At 37.6% G+C, this 17,610-nt stretch overlaps 1 protein-coding gene across 4 annotated transcripts in view; it reads left to right on the top strand.

The window, feature by feature from the left end:
* Positions 1 to 17,610, top strand: part of usp22 (ubiquitin specific peptidase 22) — a 203,755-nt gene that overhangs the window by 97,383 nt on the left and 88,762 nt on the right. Inside the window, exon 1 of one of the 4 annotated variants that reach the window (XM_059979854.1) lies at positions 13,074 to 13,154. The exons of the other annotated variants lie outside the window; for them this stretch is intronic. Coding sequence (XP_059835837.1) covers positions 13,103 to 13,154 — 52 coding nt within the window. The 5' untranslated portion in view covers positions 13,074 to 13,102. Of the gene's footprint in view, positions 1 to 13,073; positions 13,155 to 17,610 lie in introns of those variants that run through there. 4 annotated transcript variants of the gene reach the window in all.

The following is a 17,610-nucleotide window of genomic DNA, read 5'->3' on the forward strand; positions in this document are numbered from 1 at the left end:
TGTCAGCTAGTCAACCGTTTGTCTTAAGATATAGTATATATTTTACCTTTCTATGCATATAGAACACTTAAGAAACATATGTATTCCAATAATTAAACCACTGCATTGCTTAGTAATAATTGTAGCTTTCACTGGAACAGGGCCTTTAACATGCTCCATTATTCTCACTTTATCCTTTAAGATTGTTCCGTTCGTTGACTGACTGTAGCCTAACACTTTTCTAATGATCGATGGTGTTTCATCTCTTTCCGATCGCTTTATTATTCCCGCTTTATTTTCAATCTCGATCGCTTTTCATCAACGAAACAGAAACACTGCGGGCGGCAGGGCCTGAGCTGCGTCAGCTCCCAAGGTCTGCTGGGTCCTAAGGACCACCGCATTGTATTCCCCGGGTCCGAAAGTCCATCGCACTGAGACAGGTTAAATGGGACAAGTGGGGCCTGTGCTGGGTTTGGATATTTGATCCTCCACAATATTCCACGTGGGAATTTAAACTGGAGGTGGCAGTGTTTTTTTTTATGATGTCGTTGCGAGCTCGACATCAACCCGGCACAGATGATACAAGAGTCACTGGATCAACATCAACCTGGCACGGGAGCAGTCTGTCACTGGATTGAACTCTGGAACCTCCATTCTGCAGCCTGGCGCTGATCTCGCTGCGCCACCAGCCGACTGGAACGGGGGGGGGGGGGGCGGGTCAGGGTGAATTTTGTTAAGAAAAATTTAAGCCAAATGCAAAGTTACACACTGAACAGTGTCAATGGCAATGACTTAAAATGGCGGACGGAGTCGCGATTCGACTTAAAATCACAGATGGCGTTCTCCTTCCTCGGTTCATAAGTACGAGTTGTCTGTAAGTTGGACGTTCGTAACTCGGGGACTACCTGTATGCCAACTAATGGAGTGGTGTCACAGCAACAACATGGCACTCAACGTCAGTAAGACGAGAGAGCAATTTGTGGTCTTCTGGAAGGGTAAGACGAAGGAACATGTACCAATCCTCATCGAGGGATCAGAAGTGGAGAGAGTGAGCAGTTTCAAGTTCCTGGGTGTCAAGATCTCTGCGATCTAACCTGGTCCCAACATATTGATGTGGTTATAAAGATGGCAAGACAACGGCTATACTTAATTAGGAATTTGAAGAGTATCGGGGTGGGGGGGCGGCTACTGCACAGGATCGAAACAATCTGCAGAGGGTTGTAAATCTAGTCAGCACCATCTTGGATACTAGCCTACAAAGTACCCAGGACATCTTTAGGAAGTGGTGTCTCAGAAAGGCAGCGTCCATTATTAAAGACCTCCAGCCCCCAGGGCATGACCTTTTCTTACTGTTACCATCAGGCAGGAGATACAGAAGGCTGAAGGCACACACTCAGCGACTCAGGAACAGCTTCTTCCTCTCTGCAATCGGATTACTAAATGGACATTGAATCCTTGGACACTACCTCACTTTTTAAAATATACAGTATTTCTGTTTTTTTTACATTATTAATCTGTTCAATATACATATACTGTAATTGATTTGTTATTTTATTATTATTCTCTTCTATATTATGTATTGCATTGAACTGCTGATGCTAAGTTAACAAATTTCACATCACATGCTGGTGATAATAAACTTGATTCTGATTCTGACCACTCATTTGAAGACTCTTCTTGTTTCATGCTCGTTATTTAGTGTTATTTATTTGTATCTGCTGTTGCAGTTTGTTGTACGTTGATCCTGTTTAGTTACTGATTTGCTAAGTATGCCTGCAGAGAAAAATCTTGTTTGTATGTGGTGACATGCATGTGCTTTGATCGTTTTTACTTGAGCTTCGGCCTTGGTAGAAATAATATCTTTGTGAGATGCAGCCTGGTGGAGTAATTACAGTTTACTTTTGTAGGTGGTGTGCATTTGTGGTGGAGTAATGTTTTGCACTGGATGGGATGTCAATTAAGCAGGCTTTGTTCTGAGCGATGTCAAGCTGCCCTAGTGTTGGAGCTGCATTTAGCCATGCAATTAGGCAATTTGTTCACTTCTGATTTGTGATATGCAGATAGTGGATAGCATTTGTGTTCTGTGGGTGGACCTCATGCTGCAGGATACCCAGTTTCTGTGAGGTCATGATGTTTAGAGCTGATCCAATTGCATCCATGGAGCCCCCAGGTGTTGATGATTGGAAGTAGTGATGTGACTATTTATGGTGGGTCTCCTTCGCAGGTGGAAATTTTCTGGTGCTTTCTGGGTATTATTTATCACTCATGTGCGAATATCACATGGGTCGTTTCATTTTTCTGAGGAGTTGTGATTTACATTAAAATCAGTAGACAATTCGACTTAGTTAGAAATGGCATGGAAAGGACCTTTCAGCCTTTCAAGTCTGTAGTGACTACCAAACACTCAATTTTCATTCATTCCTTTTTTATTCTTCCCATGGTCTTTAATTCCTTTCCACATTCTTTAATTCCTTTTAGATTTTTGCACTCATCTACGCATTCACAGCAGTTTACTGTGGCCAATTAGCATATCAACTTGTGCAGGTTTGGGATATGAAGGAAGTAGAACCTCTGGAGGAAACCCACATGGTTACAAACTGCTTTTTAGTGATGCCAACCAAGGTCAGAAATGAACCTGGGTTATTGGTGTTGAGGTAACTACTAGCTACACCATCGTGATCTCCCATTTTTGGGAATAGATCAATAATGAAGCAACTGAAAATACCTGGGATATTGCTGAAGGAGCTGCAGTGACATGATAGGGCTGGAATAATTTGTTCTTCAACAATTACAGCCATCTCCTTTTGAGCAAGGTATGATTCAGGCTGCTGCATGTTTTTCTTAGCTTACTGACTTTCATTTGGGGCTCCTTGATGTCAAAGATAACATCTGTGTTGCCTGAATTCTGATCTTTGTGCCTGTTTGAAGCAAGGCTGCCCTGAATTGTGCAGCCAATTGTAAAATTGGAATTGGAACATCCATGAGAAAATAAGTGTTGCTTGCAAGCACTGATAACACTTGCCCACTGCTGAGTTTTGGAAAAGCTTATTTGGAATTAACTCCTGGTTGTGCAGTAGGTGTCTTCAGTATGGCAGCTGGCCTGTTATTCATGACATCACATGGAGTGAATCAGCTTGGTTAAAGACCAACTTGTATGATGAAGACCTTGGGAAGAAGAGAAGATTGTCCAAAAAATTCCTGGCTGAATAGAGATGAAGAAGTATGGTTTACCTTGCTGTTGTTCTTGGTGCTGTCTTTAATTAGCTGTTTATTATTCATTATTTACTCCTTGTTGGAGACCTTGCCATATCTGTTGATTTATGATTGCTTACTGTTGCAACTTCTGAATTTGTACTGTTTAATGTATACTGTATCTTTGGTATGTTTTCAAGTGTTTGATATGCAACTGGGTACCTTTTTAATTCAGCATTAATTCCCTAGCTCTGGTCAAGCCTGTGTACAGAGCTCCCACGATCGACATTTGGGTAAGCTCCCTGCTTTCTGATCGCTGATGGGGTAACTCTGCTGCTGAAAATGAGAGCCTGCCTGGCCTGCCACTCTGCCTGGAGGATGTTACCAAGGTTTTCTCTGTTTTGGAAATGTAATTGGACTACAGACTATGGGCTTTTTTATATTCTGTAGTTTTGCCCTTTTGAGCAAGGGAGCGAGATTTAGGGAGTGGGGTTGATCTTGTGTTTCTGTGCAGGGAGAGGGGTATATGAAGGCTGATATTGTTGTTTCATGTGGGGTTTGGGTGTTGATCGTGTTGCCTTTTTTTGATTTCGTGGCTATCTGGAGAGGAATTGATAAAAAATGAACTTCTGAACTTTGATCATTATGGCAGTGAAAAATATCAGTTCATGAAGTTACGGAGTGTAGTGGGATAAAATTTTGCTATTCCCAGTATCTGCACATTTGAAGCAGCGACTGAAAGACCAACAGTACATTTTTGTGGGTGCTAGTTTTGGTCAACTAGATCTGATCATTGTGCTGCTTGTCAAAGAGCAAGATGGGAGTTTATATTCACAAAGACTGTTGCACTGATTATTCCTTGCATTGGCATCATGAATAGATGTATTTGGAACTGGCAAGCTGGTGAAGACAAAGATCAAGTTGTCAATTCTTCACTGGTTTGCCCATTCCTAATCTTAGGCCCATTCCAGTGCTCGAGTAATTCTATCATTGGTAGATCTATACAATCACAGTATCAAAGTCCCCAACTTAAGATATTCTGTTCCGGTGCTCCATATTTAGTGCTGCTCAAAAATAAACTGACAAAAATGGTAGCTAGTGATCAGGGTAATTTAATGCCATGAGACTTGGAGTTTGGAGTTAAGTGTGAGAGCCCCTTAAGTGTACAAATCATAATAATGTTCCTTCCAATTGCTCAGTCCTGTAGGCAAGATGGAAGTTGTGATGCAGTAATGTGCAGCCTTGGTTGCAAAATAAGAGTTTGAGTTAGACTGTTAAGTCATTTGTGGGACATTGGGTTGGTTGAAGGTGGTGGCGAATGGGTTGAATAGACATCATCAACAGATTTTCTATAGATATAGTCAATAGCTTCAAGTTTGTAGGCATCCAGAGCTTAAGTACCTTCTCCTAATCCTTCCATACTATGCAGTGATCATGTCTATAATCAGCATATGTACGCTTGGGTCTGAGTAGATTTGGCTTTTCTAGGAGGGTTCTCTCATGTGCTATAAAAAGTATCTTGACAAGTTGTATCTCAGAATCAGAATCAAGTTTATTATCATCAGTATGTGACGTGAAATTTGTTAGTAGTAGTAGTTCAGTGCAATACATAATCTAGCAGAGAAAAAATAAAAATAAAAAATATAATAAACCAATTAGAGTATGCATATATTAAATTAAAAACATGCAAAAATCAGGAATACTCTATTTTTTTTTAAGAAGTATGGTTGTGTTCAAGGGTTCAATGTCCATGGGAGAGGAGGAGAAGCTGTTCCTGAATCGCTGAGTGTGCCTTCAGGCTTCTGTACCTCCTACCTGATGGTAACAGTGAGAAAAGGGCATGCTCTGGGTGCTGGAGGTCTTTAATAATGGACGCTGCCTTTCTAAGACACCACTCAGTGAAGATGCTGGGTACTTTGTAGTCTAGTGCCCAAAGTGGAGCTGATGAGATTTACAACACTGCAGCTTCTCTTGGTCCTGTGTAGTAGCACTCCCCCCCCCCCCACCCCCTTACCTGACACTAATGCAGTCTGTCAGAATGCTCTCAATAGTACATCAATAGAAGTTTTTGAGTTTATTTGTTGACATGCTAATTCTCTTCAAACTCCTAATGAAGTATCGCCACTGTCTTGCCTAACTGCATTTTGGGACTGTGTTAGATCCTCAGATCTTGACACTTGAAACTGCTCACTATCTCCACTTTTGAGCCCTCTGAGGATGGGTATGTGTTCCTTAGCTTGGTTCTTAGCTTGTATAGCTTTGTTCTGAACTCTCAAAACCTACAGAGTGACAAACACTTCCAGTCTTATGACTACCTTCCATCCAGTCCATCTTCATGTGGTGTTGCATCAGGAAGGCTAACTGTTTCAGCAAGGATGACTGCCACCTTGGCCATTCCCTTTCCCTTCTGCTATATTTTAAGAAAGGATACAAGCATTTGAGGACAGCTTCTTCTGCAGGTGTGGTCTGACTAATGTCTTATCAAGGCTCAGCATTAGATCCTTGCTCTTATCTTCTAGTCCTCTTGAAATTTATTGTATTTACCTTCCTTACTACAGACTCGACCTGCGAATTAACCTTTAGGGAATCTTGCACAAGAACTCCCAAGTGCCTTTGCACCTTTCTTTTTGTTAGTTTTCTCCCTATTTAGAAAAGTCTACTTCTTTATTTCTTCTACTGAAGTGCACAACCATACACTTCCTTACACTATATTCCATCCATCACTTCTTTACTCAGTCTTCCGATCTAAGTCCTTGTGCAGACTCCCTGCTCTTCAACACCACTTGCCCCTCCACCTGTCTTTGCATTGTCTGCACAGTTGGCCACAAACCATCAATTTCATGATCCAAATCACTGAAACGGTGAATACAAGGAACGGTCTCAGTGCCGACCACTGCAGAACGTACTAGTCACTGGTACACAACTGAAAAGGCTCCATGCTTTGCCCAAGACCTTCTGAAAATTCAAGTAAACAACTTCCACTGACACTCCTTTGTTAATCCTGTCTGTTATTTTTTTCAAAAAATTCCAAAGGATTGTCAGGCAAGATTTTGCCTTAAGGAAACAGTACTGGCTTTGGCCTTTTTTATCATGTGCCTCCCAAATACCCTGAAGCTTCATTCTTAATAAAAAAGATTCCAGTATCTTCCCAAACACTGAAGTCAGGCTATGTGGCTTATAATTTTATTTTTTCTTCCTCCCTCCCTTAGAGTGGAGTGGCATTTGCAATTTTCCACTTTTGTGGAACCATTTCAGAATCTCATGATTCTTGAAAGATTACTACTAATGCCTCCACAATCTCTTCATCTATCTTTTTCAGAACCCTGAAGTGTAGTCCATCTGGTCTAGGTGACTTATCTACATTCAAATCTTTCAGCCTCCCAAGCACCTTTACCTTAGTAATAGCAACTACTCTCCAGCCTCCTGACAGTCTTGAATTTCTGGCTTTCTGCCAGAGAGAGAGAGAGAATCAGCCTCTGACATGCCACAGACAAACACTCCAATTTGCCTAACTCCTCCTTATCTTATACCTGATGCCTTCTTTGATGTAGCTGACTCATGTCTCCCTCTTTGCAGGTTGAGTTAGTGGTAGGGAAAGCATATGCAATGTAAGCATTTGTTTAGAGAGGACTACAGTATAAAAGCAAGGATGTACTACTGAAGCTTTAAGGTATTAGTCAGACACTATGCTTGGAGTCTTGTGAGCAGTATTCAGAATCAGGATGAGGTTTAATATCACCGCCATATATTGTGAGATTTCTTAACTTTGCAGCAGCAGTACAGTCGGCCCTCCTTATCCACAAGGGATTGGTTCTGGGACCCCTTGTGGATACCAAAATTCGCGGATGCCCAAGTCCCTTATTCAACGTGTGTCAATGCGGTGGATCTTAGGACCCAATGGAACCCCAGACCTTATTCACCCGGGCTCAGTGAGGGACATTAGGACCCAGCGGCAGAGATCTGAATCTGCGGTGTTTCTGTTCACGAAAATAATCACGATAATGAATGAAAATAAAGTGGAAATAATAAAGCGATTGGAAAGAAGTGAAATGCCATTGGTCATTGGAAAAGTATTAGACTACGTCGGTCAATGATCGGAACAATTTTAAAGGATAAAGTGAGAAAGGCTCTGCCCTGATGAAAGCTACAATTATTACTAATCAATGCAGTGGTTTAATTATTGGGTTTTGGGTGTTTGATCCTCCACATCAACCCGGTACAGTGGAGAGTGCACTTGGGCACAATCTGTCACTAGATCGAACTCGGGAACTTCTTGAGCCCGGCACTGAAACATACGTTCTGAAGTGTTTTATATACATAGAAAGGTAAAATATATACTATATACAAAGACAAATATTTGACTAACTGTCGATAAATAATACCAGATGTACCAGTTCCGACTTACTTAGTAAGAACTTCTGATTTTTTTCGACCCCAATCCATGATGACCCACGCACATCCTCCCGTATACTTTAAATCATCTCTAGATTACTTATAATACCTAATACAATGTAAATACTATGTAAAATAGTTGTTATACTGCATTGTTTATGGAATAATTACAAGAAAAAAGTATTTACATGCTCTTAACAACGAGTGCTGGAAGAGCACTTCTGGGTTTTCGCGATTCACAGTTGGTTGAATTGACTGCATAATGCAACATGTAATAATAGAGAGAAAACTCAATTACTGTGTGTGTGTGTATGTGTGTGTGTATGTGTGTGTGTATGTATATATATATATATATATATATATATACACACACACACATATACATACACAAATTTTATTTAACTACTTAGAATGTATTTATATTAAATAAGTAGTGTAAAAAGGAAATTAAAAAAAGTAATGAAGTTTTCTTCATGGGTTCAATGTCCATCCAGAGTGTGTTGCTTCAGGCTTCTGTACCTCCTTCCTGATGGTAGCAATGAGGAGGGCATGCTTTGGATGGTACTCATCAGGGGTCTGCATGAATATGCCACCCTGGAGATGACCCTTAATGATGGACGCTGTCTTTGAAGTATTGCTCCTTGATGGCCAGGAGACTGCGGAGGCCAGTGTCCATGATGGAGCTGACTAATTTTACAGCTCTCTGCAGCTCACTTTGATCCTGTGTAATCACACCCCCCCCCCCCATACCAGATAGTGATGTAGCAAGTACATCTGTAAAAATAGTGAGTATTTTTAGTGACATACCAAATTTCCTGAAACTCATAATGAAGAGTTCTTGCCTTGCCTTTATAGCTGGGTCCAGTTTAGGTCTTCAGATAATGACACCAAGAAACTTGAAATTCTTTACTCTCTCCCCTTCTGATCTCTCTGAGGATTGGTCTTTGTTCCCTTGTCTTGCCCTTTCTGAAGTCCGCAATCAGCTCTTTAGTCTTACTGATATTGAGTGCAAGGTTGTTGCTGTGACACCACTCAACTAGCTGATTTTTCTCACTCCTGTACGCCCTTCTGTCACCATCTGAGATTCTGCTCCAATGGTTGTATTGTCAGCAAATTTATAGACTGCATTTGAGCTGTGCCTAACCATGCAGTCATGGGTGTAGAGAGAGTAGAACAGTGAGCTTAAGCGCACATCAGAGGTGCACCAGTGTTGATAGTCCCTGGTGCCAGGGTGCAGGATATCTCGTATCGGGTCCAGAGTATTCTGAGAAGAGAGAGCGAGCAACTGGAAGTCTTGGTACATGACAGACAGAAAGAGAGAGGAGGTCCTAAAGGAAGATTACTGGGCACTAGGAAGAAAAGTGAAATGCCAGACCTCTAGAGTAATCATCTCGGGGTTGCTGCCTGAGCCGCGTGCCAGTGATGGTAAGAATAGCAGAATTAAGCAGATGAATGTGTGGCTAAGTAACTGGTGCAGGGGGCAGGGCTTCAAATTCTTAGGTCACTGGGATCTATCTTGGGGGAGGCATGACTTATACAGAATGGATGGGTTACACCTGAACTCAGAGTACTAATATTCTGGCGGGATTGTTTAATGTAGCTGTTAGGGAGGGTTTAAACTAAGTTGGCAAGGGGAAGGAAACCAGGGTGTTAGGGTCGAGGAAGAGGAAAATAGTATTAAGTCAAGGATACTGTGCAGCAAAGATGGCAAGAAGGACAGGCAGGTGAATAGAGAGGATAATTTGCTGTGCGGTAGAAATATAGCAAAATCAGTAACAGACACTGATCTAAATATACTATACTTAAATGCCCGCAGCATTAGAAATAAAGTGGATGACCTTGATGTACAGCTACAGGTTAAAAGATATGACATAGTGGTCATCACTGAGTCATGGCTAAACGATGGATGTGATTGGGAGCTGAATGTTCAAGGATATGAAAGATAGGAAGGTAGGTAAAGGGGGTGACATGGTCCTGATGGTAAGCAATGATATCAAATCACTAGAAAGAAGAGACATAGGATCAGAAGAAGTAGAATCCCTATAGGTCGAGTTAAGAAATGGCAAGGGTAAAAAGACACTAATAGCAGGCCTCCAAACAGCAGCCGGGATATAGACTACAAATTACAACTGGAAATAGGAAAAGCGAGTCAGAAGGAAAATGTCAAGATAATTATAGAAGATTTTAATATGAGAGTGGATTGGGAAAGTCAGGAAGGTACTGGATCTCAGGAGAGGGAGTTTGTAGAATGCCTACGGGATTGCTTTCTGGAGCAGCTTGTCCATATGCCCACCAGGGGATCGGCTGTTTTGGATTGGGTGCTGTGTAATGAGCCTGAGGTGATTAGGGAGCTAGAGGTAATGGAACCCCTTGGAAGTAGTGATCATAATATGATTGAGTTCTGTTTCAAATTTGAATAAGAGAAGCTGGTATCAGGTGTATCAATATTTCAGTGCAACAAAGGAAATTACAGTGGTATGAGAGAGGAACTGGCCCAAGTTGATTGGAAAAATAAGCTAAATGGAGGGACAGTGGAACAGAATTGGATGAAATTCCTGCAAGAAATAAGGAGAGTGCAGGAAAAATATATTCCAAGAAAAAAGGAAATCATAAAAGGAAAAATGACAAATGTGGCTAATGAGAGAAGTTAAGGCTAAAATAAAAGCAAAAGAGGCAGCGTACAAGGAAGCAACAATCAGTGGGAACACTGAGGACTGGATGAATTTTAAAAATTTACAGAAGGAAATTAAGAAAGTCAGTAGGAAAGAAAAGATGAATTATGAAAGGAAACTGGCAATTAACATAAAGGACATTGAGTTTTTTTTAAATATATGAAGAGTAAAAGAGTGACACGGGTAGATATAGAACTTATTGAAAAGGATGCTGGAGAAATTATGGGTAACAAAGAGATGGCAGAAGAACTAAATGAGTATTTTACATCAGTCTTCACAGTGGAAGACATTAGCAATATACCTGATAGCCAGAGGTCTCAGGGAATAGAATCTCTCAAGATTACTAGAGAGAAAGTGCTTGGGAAGCTAAATGAACTAAGGATAGATAAGTCTCCCAGACTGGATGAAGTGCATCCATGGATTCTGAAGGAGGTGGCTTTGGAGATTGTGGAGGCATTGGAAATAATCTTCCAGGAATCAGTAGACTGGCATGGTTCCGGAGGACTGGAAGGTTACAAATGTAGTTCTGTTCTTTAAGAAAGGGGGGAGGCAGCAAAAAGAAAATTACAGACCTATTGGTCTGACATCGGTAGTTGGAAAGTTATTGGAGTCGATCCTCGAGGATGAGATTATGAATTACCTTGAGGTGCATGACAAAATAGGCCCAAGCCAACATGGTTTCATGAAGGGAAGATCCTGCCTCACCAACCTATTGGAATTTTTTGAGGTAGTCTCAAATAAGATTGACAAGGGAGATGCTGTGGATGTTGTGTATTTGTATTTCCAAAAGGCCTTCGATAAGGTGCCGCATAAGAGGCTGCTTAATAAGATAAGGGTACATGGAATTATAGGAAGGATATTGGAATGGGTGGAGAATTGGCTGATGGGCAGAAAGCAAAGAGTGGGAATACAGGGATCCTATTTTGTTTGGTTGCCGGTTACTAGTGGTGTTCCGCAGGGGTGGGTTTTGGGGCCTCTTTTTACACTGTACATTGATGATTTAGATTATGGATTAAATGGTTTTGTGGCTAAGTTTGCGGATGACACCAAGATGGGCGGAGGAGCAGGAAGTGTTGAGGAAACGGAAAGGTTGCAGAGAGACTTGGTTAGCTTAGGAGAGTGGGCAAAGAAATGGCAGATAGATACAATGTTGAGAAATGTACGGTTGTACATTTTGGAAGAAGAAACATTCGGGCAGGTTATTATTCAGATGGGGAGAAAATTCAAAAATCTGAAGTGCAAAGGGACTTGTGGGGTCCTGGTGCAGGATACCCTAAAGGTGGGGGGCGTCATGTGATGACGTAGGATTGAGACGTTGTGAATCCAGCTCCCTCGTAAAAAGTAATGAAATAGGGTTTAAGTGAAGAAGAGTTAACAAATACCTACTAGAAACTATTTATAAGCAACTCAGGATTATTTTTAGATATGGCTCCTAAACCGAAACAGAAGAAAGTTACTACTTCGAAGACTGTGCAAGTCAGCGGGGAAAAAGGCCTAACCGTCTCGGTGAAGTCTCGTACTCAAGTTGGATCTCCTCCCGGCGAAGTGCATGGCACTTCTGATGGTGTGGGATAGGAAGTTGCGGCAATGTCGGCGGTCTCTAAGAAGAAACGGCAAGAACAACGCATGCGTGAAGAAACAAGTATGCATGAACAGATATTAATAAAACTACAAATCCCAACTACGGCTGGAAGTGAAACTGGAAGTGAACCGGAAGCGGAATCAGATTCTTTGGGAAACACAGATGAAGAAGAAGAGGAAAAGGAGGAGATTAAAGGAGACATAAGATATATCCTGATATATTTGATGAATGAATTAAAAGCTATAAGAACAGATATTAGAAGGATGCAGATTACACTCAATAATATGGTGGAAAAACAAAAGAAGATGGATAATAAAGTTAAAGAGATGGAAGTAAGAATAGAAGAAAACACTGAAAGAATAGCTAAGATAGAAGACAATAATCTTGCCTGGACAATAGAAAGAAAATGGATGTTGGAAAAATAGATGCGCTTGAAAACTTTAGTAGACGAAATAATATTAAAATTGTTAGTCTTATGGAAGGTACAGAGGGAGAAAATCCAATAAAATTCTTTCAAGAATGGATTCCAAAAATTTTGGAAATGAAAGAAGGAAGCCAAGTAATTGAAATTGAAAGAGCACACAGAGCTTTAAGACCAAGACCTCAACAAGATCAAAATCCAAGATCAATTTTGATAAAATGCTTAAGGTATCAAGATAAAGAAATGATCTTGAAGGCAGCTACTCAAGGTGCTAAAAAGAGAAATGGGCCATTGATAATAGAGGGGAAAAGAGTTTTTTTTTATCCAGACATAAGTTATGATCTTCTGAAGAGGCGGAAGGAATTTAATCCAGTGAAAAAATCTTTATGGGAAAAGGGCTTTAAATTTTTATTGAGCTACCCAGCAAAATTGATCATTTTCCTGGATAACGAAGAAAGAAGATCTTTCGTTGATTACCGGAAAGTGGAGAAATTTGTACAAGAATTATTTGATGTCCACGAAGAGGACTAAAGAATTATAGAAATGAAGTGGACTAATGATGAAGACTGAAATAAGGTTGGACTTGATGGACATTTATAAGGAAAGCAAAAATAGTTGAGGAGTATTAATTGGGAGTAGAGACATTATTTTTTTTCTTCACTAATTTTTTTTTGTGGGGGAGCTGGAGGAGTTTGCTCGATGGCTGCGAGTTTCACGTGTACAATCATGGTGATTGCCATGACCCGTAAAATGGGGGGTGGGTAATGTTGTGTTCTTTTTATTCGCAACATTAGTGGGGGGGTATTTTGTTTTTTTTCTTATATATTAGTTACCTTTTTCCTATTTTTCTTCTTTTTTGCCTGGATGGTTGGGGAGAGACTCATAGCAACATGGAGAATTTCAAAGAGTTCCCAAGGTATTATGAATGATTAATTTACTTAATTTTTTAAGTTTTAATGTTAATGGACTTAATGGACCTGTGAAAAGAAAAAGATTTTTAACATATATTAAGCAAATGAAAGGAGATATAGCTTCTTTACAAGAAACACATTTAACAGAAACAGAACATAAGAAATTAAAGAGAGATTGGGTTGGAAATGTCATTGCAGCTTCATTTAATTCAAAATTGAGAGGAGTTGCAATTTTGGTTAATAAAACTTTACCAGTTAAAGTCCAAAATGTCGTAGTTGATTCTGTGGGGAGATATGTGATTATACATTGTCAAATTTTTTCAGAATTATGGACTTTTATGAACATTTATGCACCAAATGAAAATGATGCAAAATTCATACAAGAAGTTTTTTTGAATTTGGCTGATGCACATGATAAAATATTAATAGGTGGAGACTTTAATTTTTGTTTAGATCCAGTTTTGGATAGGTCAACTAAAGTTGCTACAAAATCAAAAGTAATAAAACTAACTATCATTAATGAAAGACTTAAACCTGATTGATATATGGAGAAAAATTAATCCAAGAGAAAGAGATTATTCATTTTATTCAAATAGACATAAAACTTACTCAAGAATTGATTTTTTTTATTATCAAAAAATATTCAGGGTAGAGTGAGAAGTGTGGAATATAAAACAAGAATACTGTCAGATCATTCCCCCTTGATAATGATAATGATGGATAAGGAGGAATCGATCTATAGATGGAGATTTAATTCAATTTTATTAAAACATCAAGATTTTTGTGATTTTGTGAAAAAACATTCAATTTTTTTTGGGATTCAAATTTACATTCAGTTGATGATAAAATTGTATTATGGGAAGCAATGAAAGCATATTTAAGGGGTCAGATTATAAGTTATACATCTAAAATTAAGAAGGAATACATGGCAGAAATAGATCAATTGGAAAAAGATATAAAGTTAGAAAAAGAATCTCAAAGATATATGACAGAAGAAAAATGAAGACAACTTGTTAATAAAAAATGACAATATAATACACTCCAGACATATCGTACAGAAAAAGTAATTATGAGAACTAAGCAGAAATATTATGAATTAGGTGAAAGATCACATAAGATTCTTGCTTGGCAGTTGAAAACAGAGCAGGTTTCTAAAACAATAAATGCAATTAGAACAAGTGTAAATAAGGTTACTTCTAAACCTTTAGAAATTAATGAAACTTTAAAAAAATTTTATACTGAACTATATCAATCAGAATCACAAAATAAGATTGCTGAGATAGATAAATTTTTTATCACAAATAACCCTTCCAAAATTAAATTTGGAAGAACAGAAAGGATTAGATATGCCCTTTACATTAAAAGAGGTTGAAGAAGCTTTAGGATCACTTCAGAGTAATAAATCCCCAGGAGAAGATGGTTTTCCTCCTGAATTTTATAAAAAAAAAATTAAAGATTTATTAATTCCTCCTTTTATGGAATTAATATATCAAGTGGAAAGAATGCATAAACTTCCACAATCTCTTTTAACAGCGATCATAACTGTATTGCCAAAAAAAGATAGAGATCCTTTAAAACCAACATCATATAGACCTATTTTTTGTTGAATACAGATTATAAAATAATAGCAAAAATTTTATCTAATAGAATATCTAAATATTTACCAAAATTAATACATATGGATCAAACAGGTTTTATTAAAAACAGACAATCAATGGATAATATAACCTGGTTACTTAGTATGATTCATTTGGCACAAAAAAGAGAGGAAGTGAATGTGGCAGTTGCTTTGGATGCAGAAAAAACATTTGATAGATTGGAATGGGATTTTTTACTTAAGGTATTGGAAAAATATGAGTTAGGAAAATCTTTTATACAATGGATTAAAACTTTAAATACTAATCCTCAAGCTAAAGTGGTTACAAATGGTCAGATTTCAACACCATTTTGCTTAATGAGGTCAACTAGACAAGGCTGCCCATTATCCCATGCTTTATTTGTATTGGTAATAGAACAATTAGCTGAATTAATTAGAACAGATTCAGACATTGGGGGCTTTAGAGTTAATCAAGAAGAATATGAGATTAATTTATTTGTTGATGATTTGATTTACTTAACAAACCCATTGCAATCTTTGCAGAGATTCTTTTAGATTGGAAGAATATGGGAAAGTATCAGGGTATAAAGTAAATTGGGATAAAAGTGAAATTTTACCCCTTACCAAAGGAAATTACAATCAATGTCGATTAGTAACTCAATTTCGATGGTCAATAAATGGGATAAAATATTTAGGTATTAGAGTTGATAATGATGTAAAAAATTTATATAAACAAAATTATTTGCCATTATTAGAAAAAATAAAAGAGGATCTTGATAAATGGATGATGTTACCAATAACATTAATAGGTAGAGTTAATGCTGTAAAAATGAATATATTTCCTAGATTGCAATATTTATTCCAAACTTTACCAATACAATTACCTCAGAAGTTTTTTCAAGAACTGAATAAATATGTAAGGAAATTTCTTTGGAAAGGAAAGATGTCAAGAATATCTTTGGAAAAATTGACATGTAAATTTAATTTAGGAGGGTTACAACTTCCAAATTTTAAGAATTATTATAAAGCAAATCAACTTAAATTTATTGCGTCTTTTTTTGATGAAGAAAAACTGGCATAGATTAGAATAGAATTAAATAAGATAGGAGAAAACATACCAGAAGATTTAATATAAATGGGAATCCAAATGGATACGGGAAAAAAAAGAATCTCCTATATTAAGACATAAATATTAAGATATTTATGGAATAAGGTAAATATGGACAATGAGATAAAGAAATCTTTATTAGCAAAAAGAACTTTAATTCAAAATAGGCTTATTCCTTTTACAATGGATAATAAACTTTTACATAATTGGTTCCAAAAGGGGATTAAATATATAGGTGATTGTTTTGAAGGAGGTATATTGATGTCATTTGATAATTAAAAAATAAATACAAAGTATCAAACAACACTCTTTTCTGTTATTTTCAATTAAAGGCTTATTTACAAGAAAAGCTGGGTCAAACAATGTTGATGCCAAAACCTAGTGAAATAGAAATATTAATTCAAAAAGGAAGAATTAAAAGAATTACATCTTGTATGTACAATTTGATTCAAGAACAGACAATTGAATCTGGAATTCATAAATCAAGACAAAAATGGGAATCTGATTTGAATGTTAAAATTGATGGAAAAAGTTGGTCAAGATTATGTTCTGATAGTATGATAAATACAATAAATGTTCGACAGATTAGTACAATGTAATTTTTTACAGCAATTATATATAACACCACAGAAAATAGATTAAATTCAAGTATGTCTGACCAATGTTTTCGATGTAAACAAGAAATTGGTACTTTTTTACATTCTACTTGGTCTTGTTTTAAAATTCAACCATTTTGGATAAATTTAAGACTTTTATTGGAACAAATTAGTGGAGTACAACTCCCACATAGTCCAATGTTATTTTTATTAAGGAGATATTGAAGGGACAATACCGAAACTTGAATTGAATAAGTATCAGAAAAAATTTATAAAAATTGCATTGGCAGTAGTAGCTAAAAAAGTTATCGCAGTTACTTGGAAATCTGATTTATATTTAACTATAAATATAGTAGGAATAATGAAATATATAGTTGTATTTCACTTGAAAAAATTACATATAATCTAAGAAATGAATATGATATATTTTTGAAAATTTGGCTCCCATACATACAAAAGATGGGATTAAATATATAGGTCCTTTGAAGATAAAATTATAAAGTAATTGGGGAAAGTAAAAATAAATATTAAAATTATTTTGAACTCCATGGAGCATGTGGGGATCCTCCAATATCCAGGCAATCTTTTTTCTTCTTTCTTTCTTTTTTTTCTTTCTTTAGATAAGGGTTAAAGGGGGGAGGGTTAAGGGGAGGGGGGAGGATCAATATTATTTTTCCATTACATTTATTCTTTGTAATTTTCTAAAAATTTAATAAATTAAAAAAAAGTACAAATTCTCCCAATATCCCCCTAGATTCAGATTCTGCTTCTCCCTATTTGTACATACCTCACTATGTATCCACTTATCATTTCTCTTCCCACTTCACTTCCCCAAACTGCTAAACAAACCTTTTATTCTTTCATACTCTGATGTAGGTGCCATCTTGCTTCATATGGAAATCCCTGAATCCCACACATCAACTTAATGAGACTTCTCTGTATTAAATCTAATAAGTATATCCTCAAATATGGAGACTAAAACTGCATGTAGCATTCCCATTGTGTGTTCTACCAGAGCTCAGGAAGCTGCATTAAAACTCCCTTTTATATGACTTGCCCTTTGCAATGAGGAGCATGGGAAGTACTACTGGAAAAACTTTGGCTTGTTGGTTACTGCAGCAAATTTACATATGGTAAATGATACAGCCAAAGTTCCTTGC

The sequence above is a fragment of the Hypanus sabinus genome, chromosome 9 (genome assembly GCF_030144855.1).
Source record: "Hypanus sabinus isolate sHypSab1 chromosome 9, sHypSab1.hap1, whole genome shotgun sequence".
Classification (NCBI taxonomy): domain Eukaryota; kingdom Metazoa; phylum Chordata; class Chondrichthyes; order Myliobatiformes; family Dasyatidae; genus Hypanus; species Hypanus sabinus.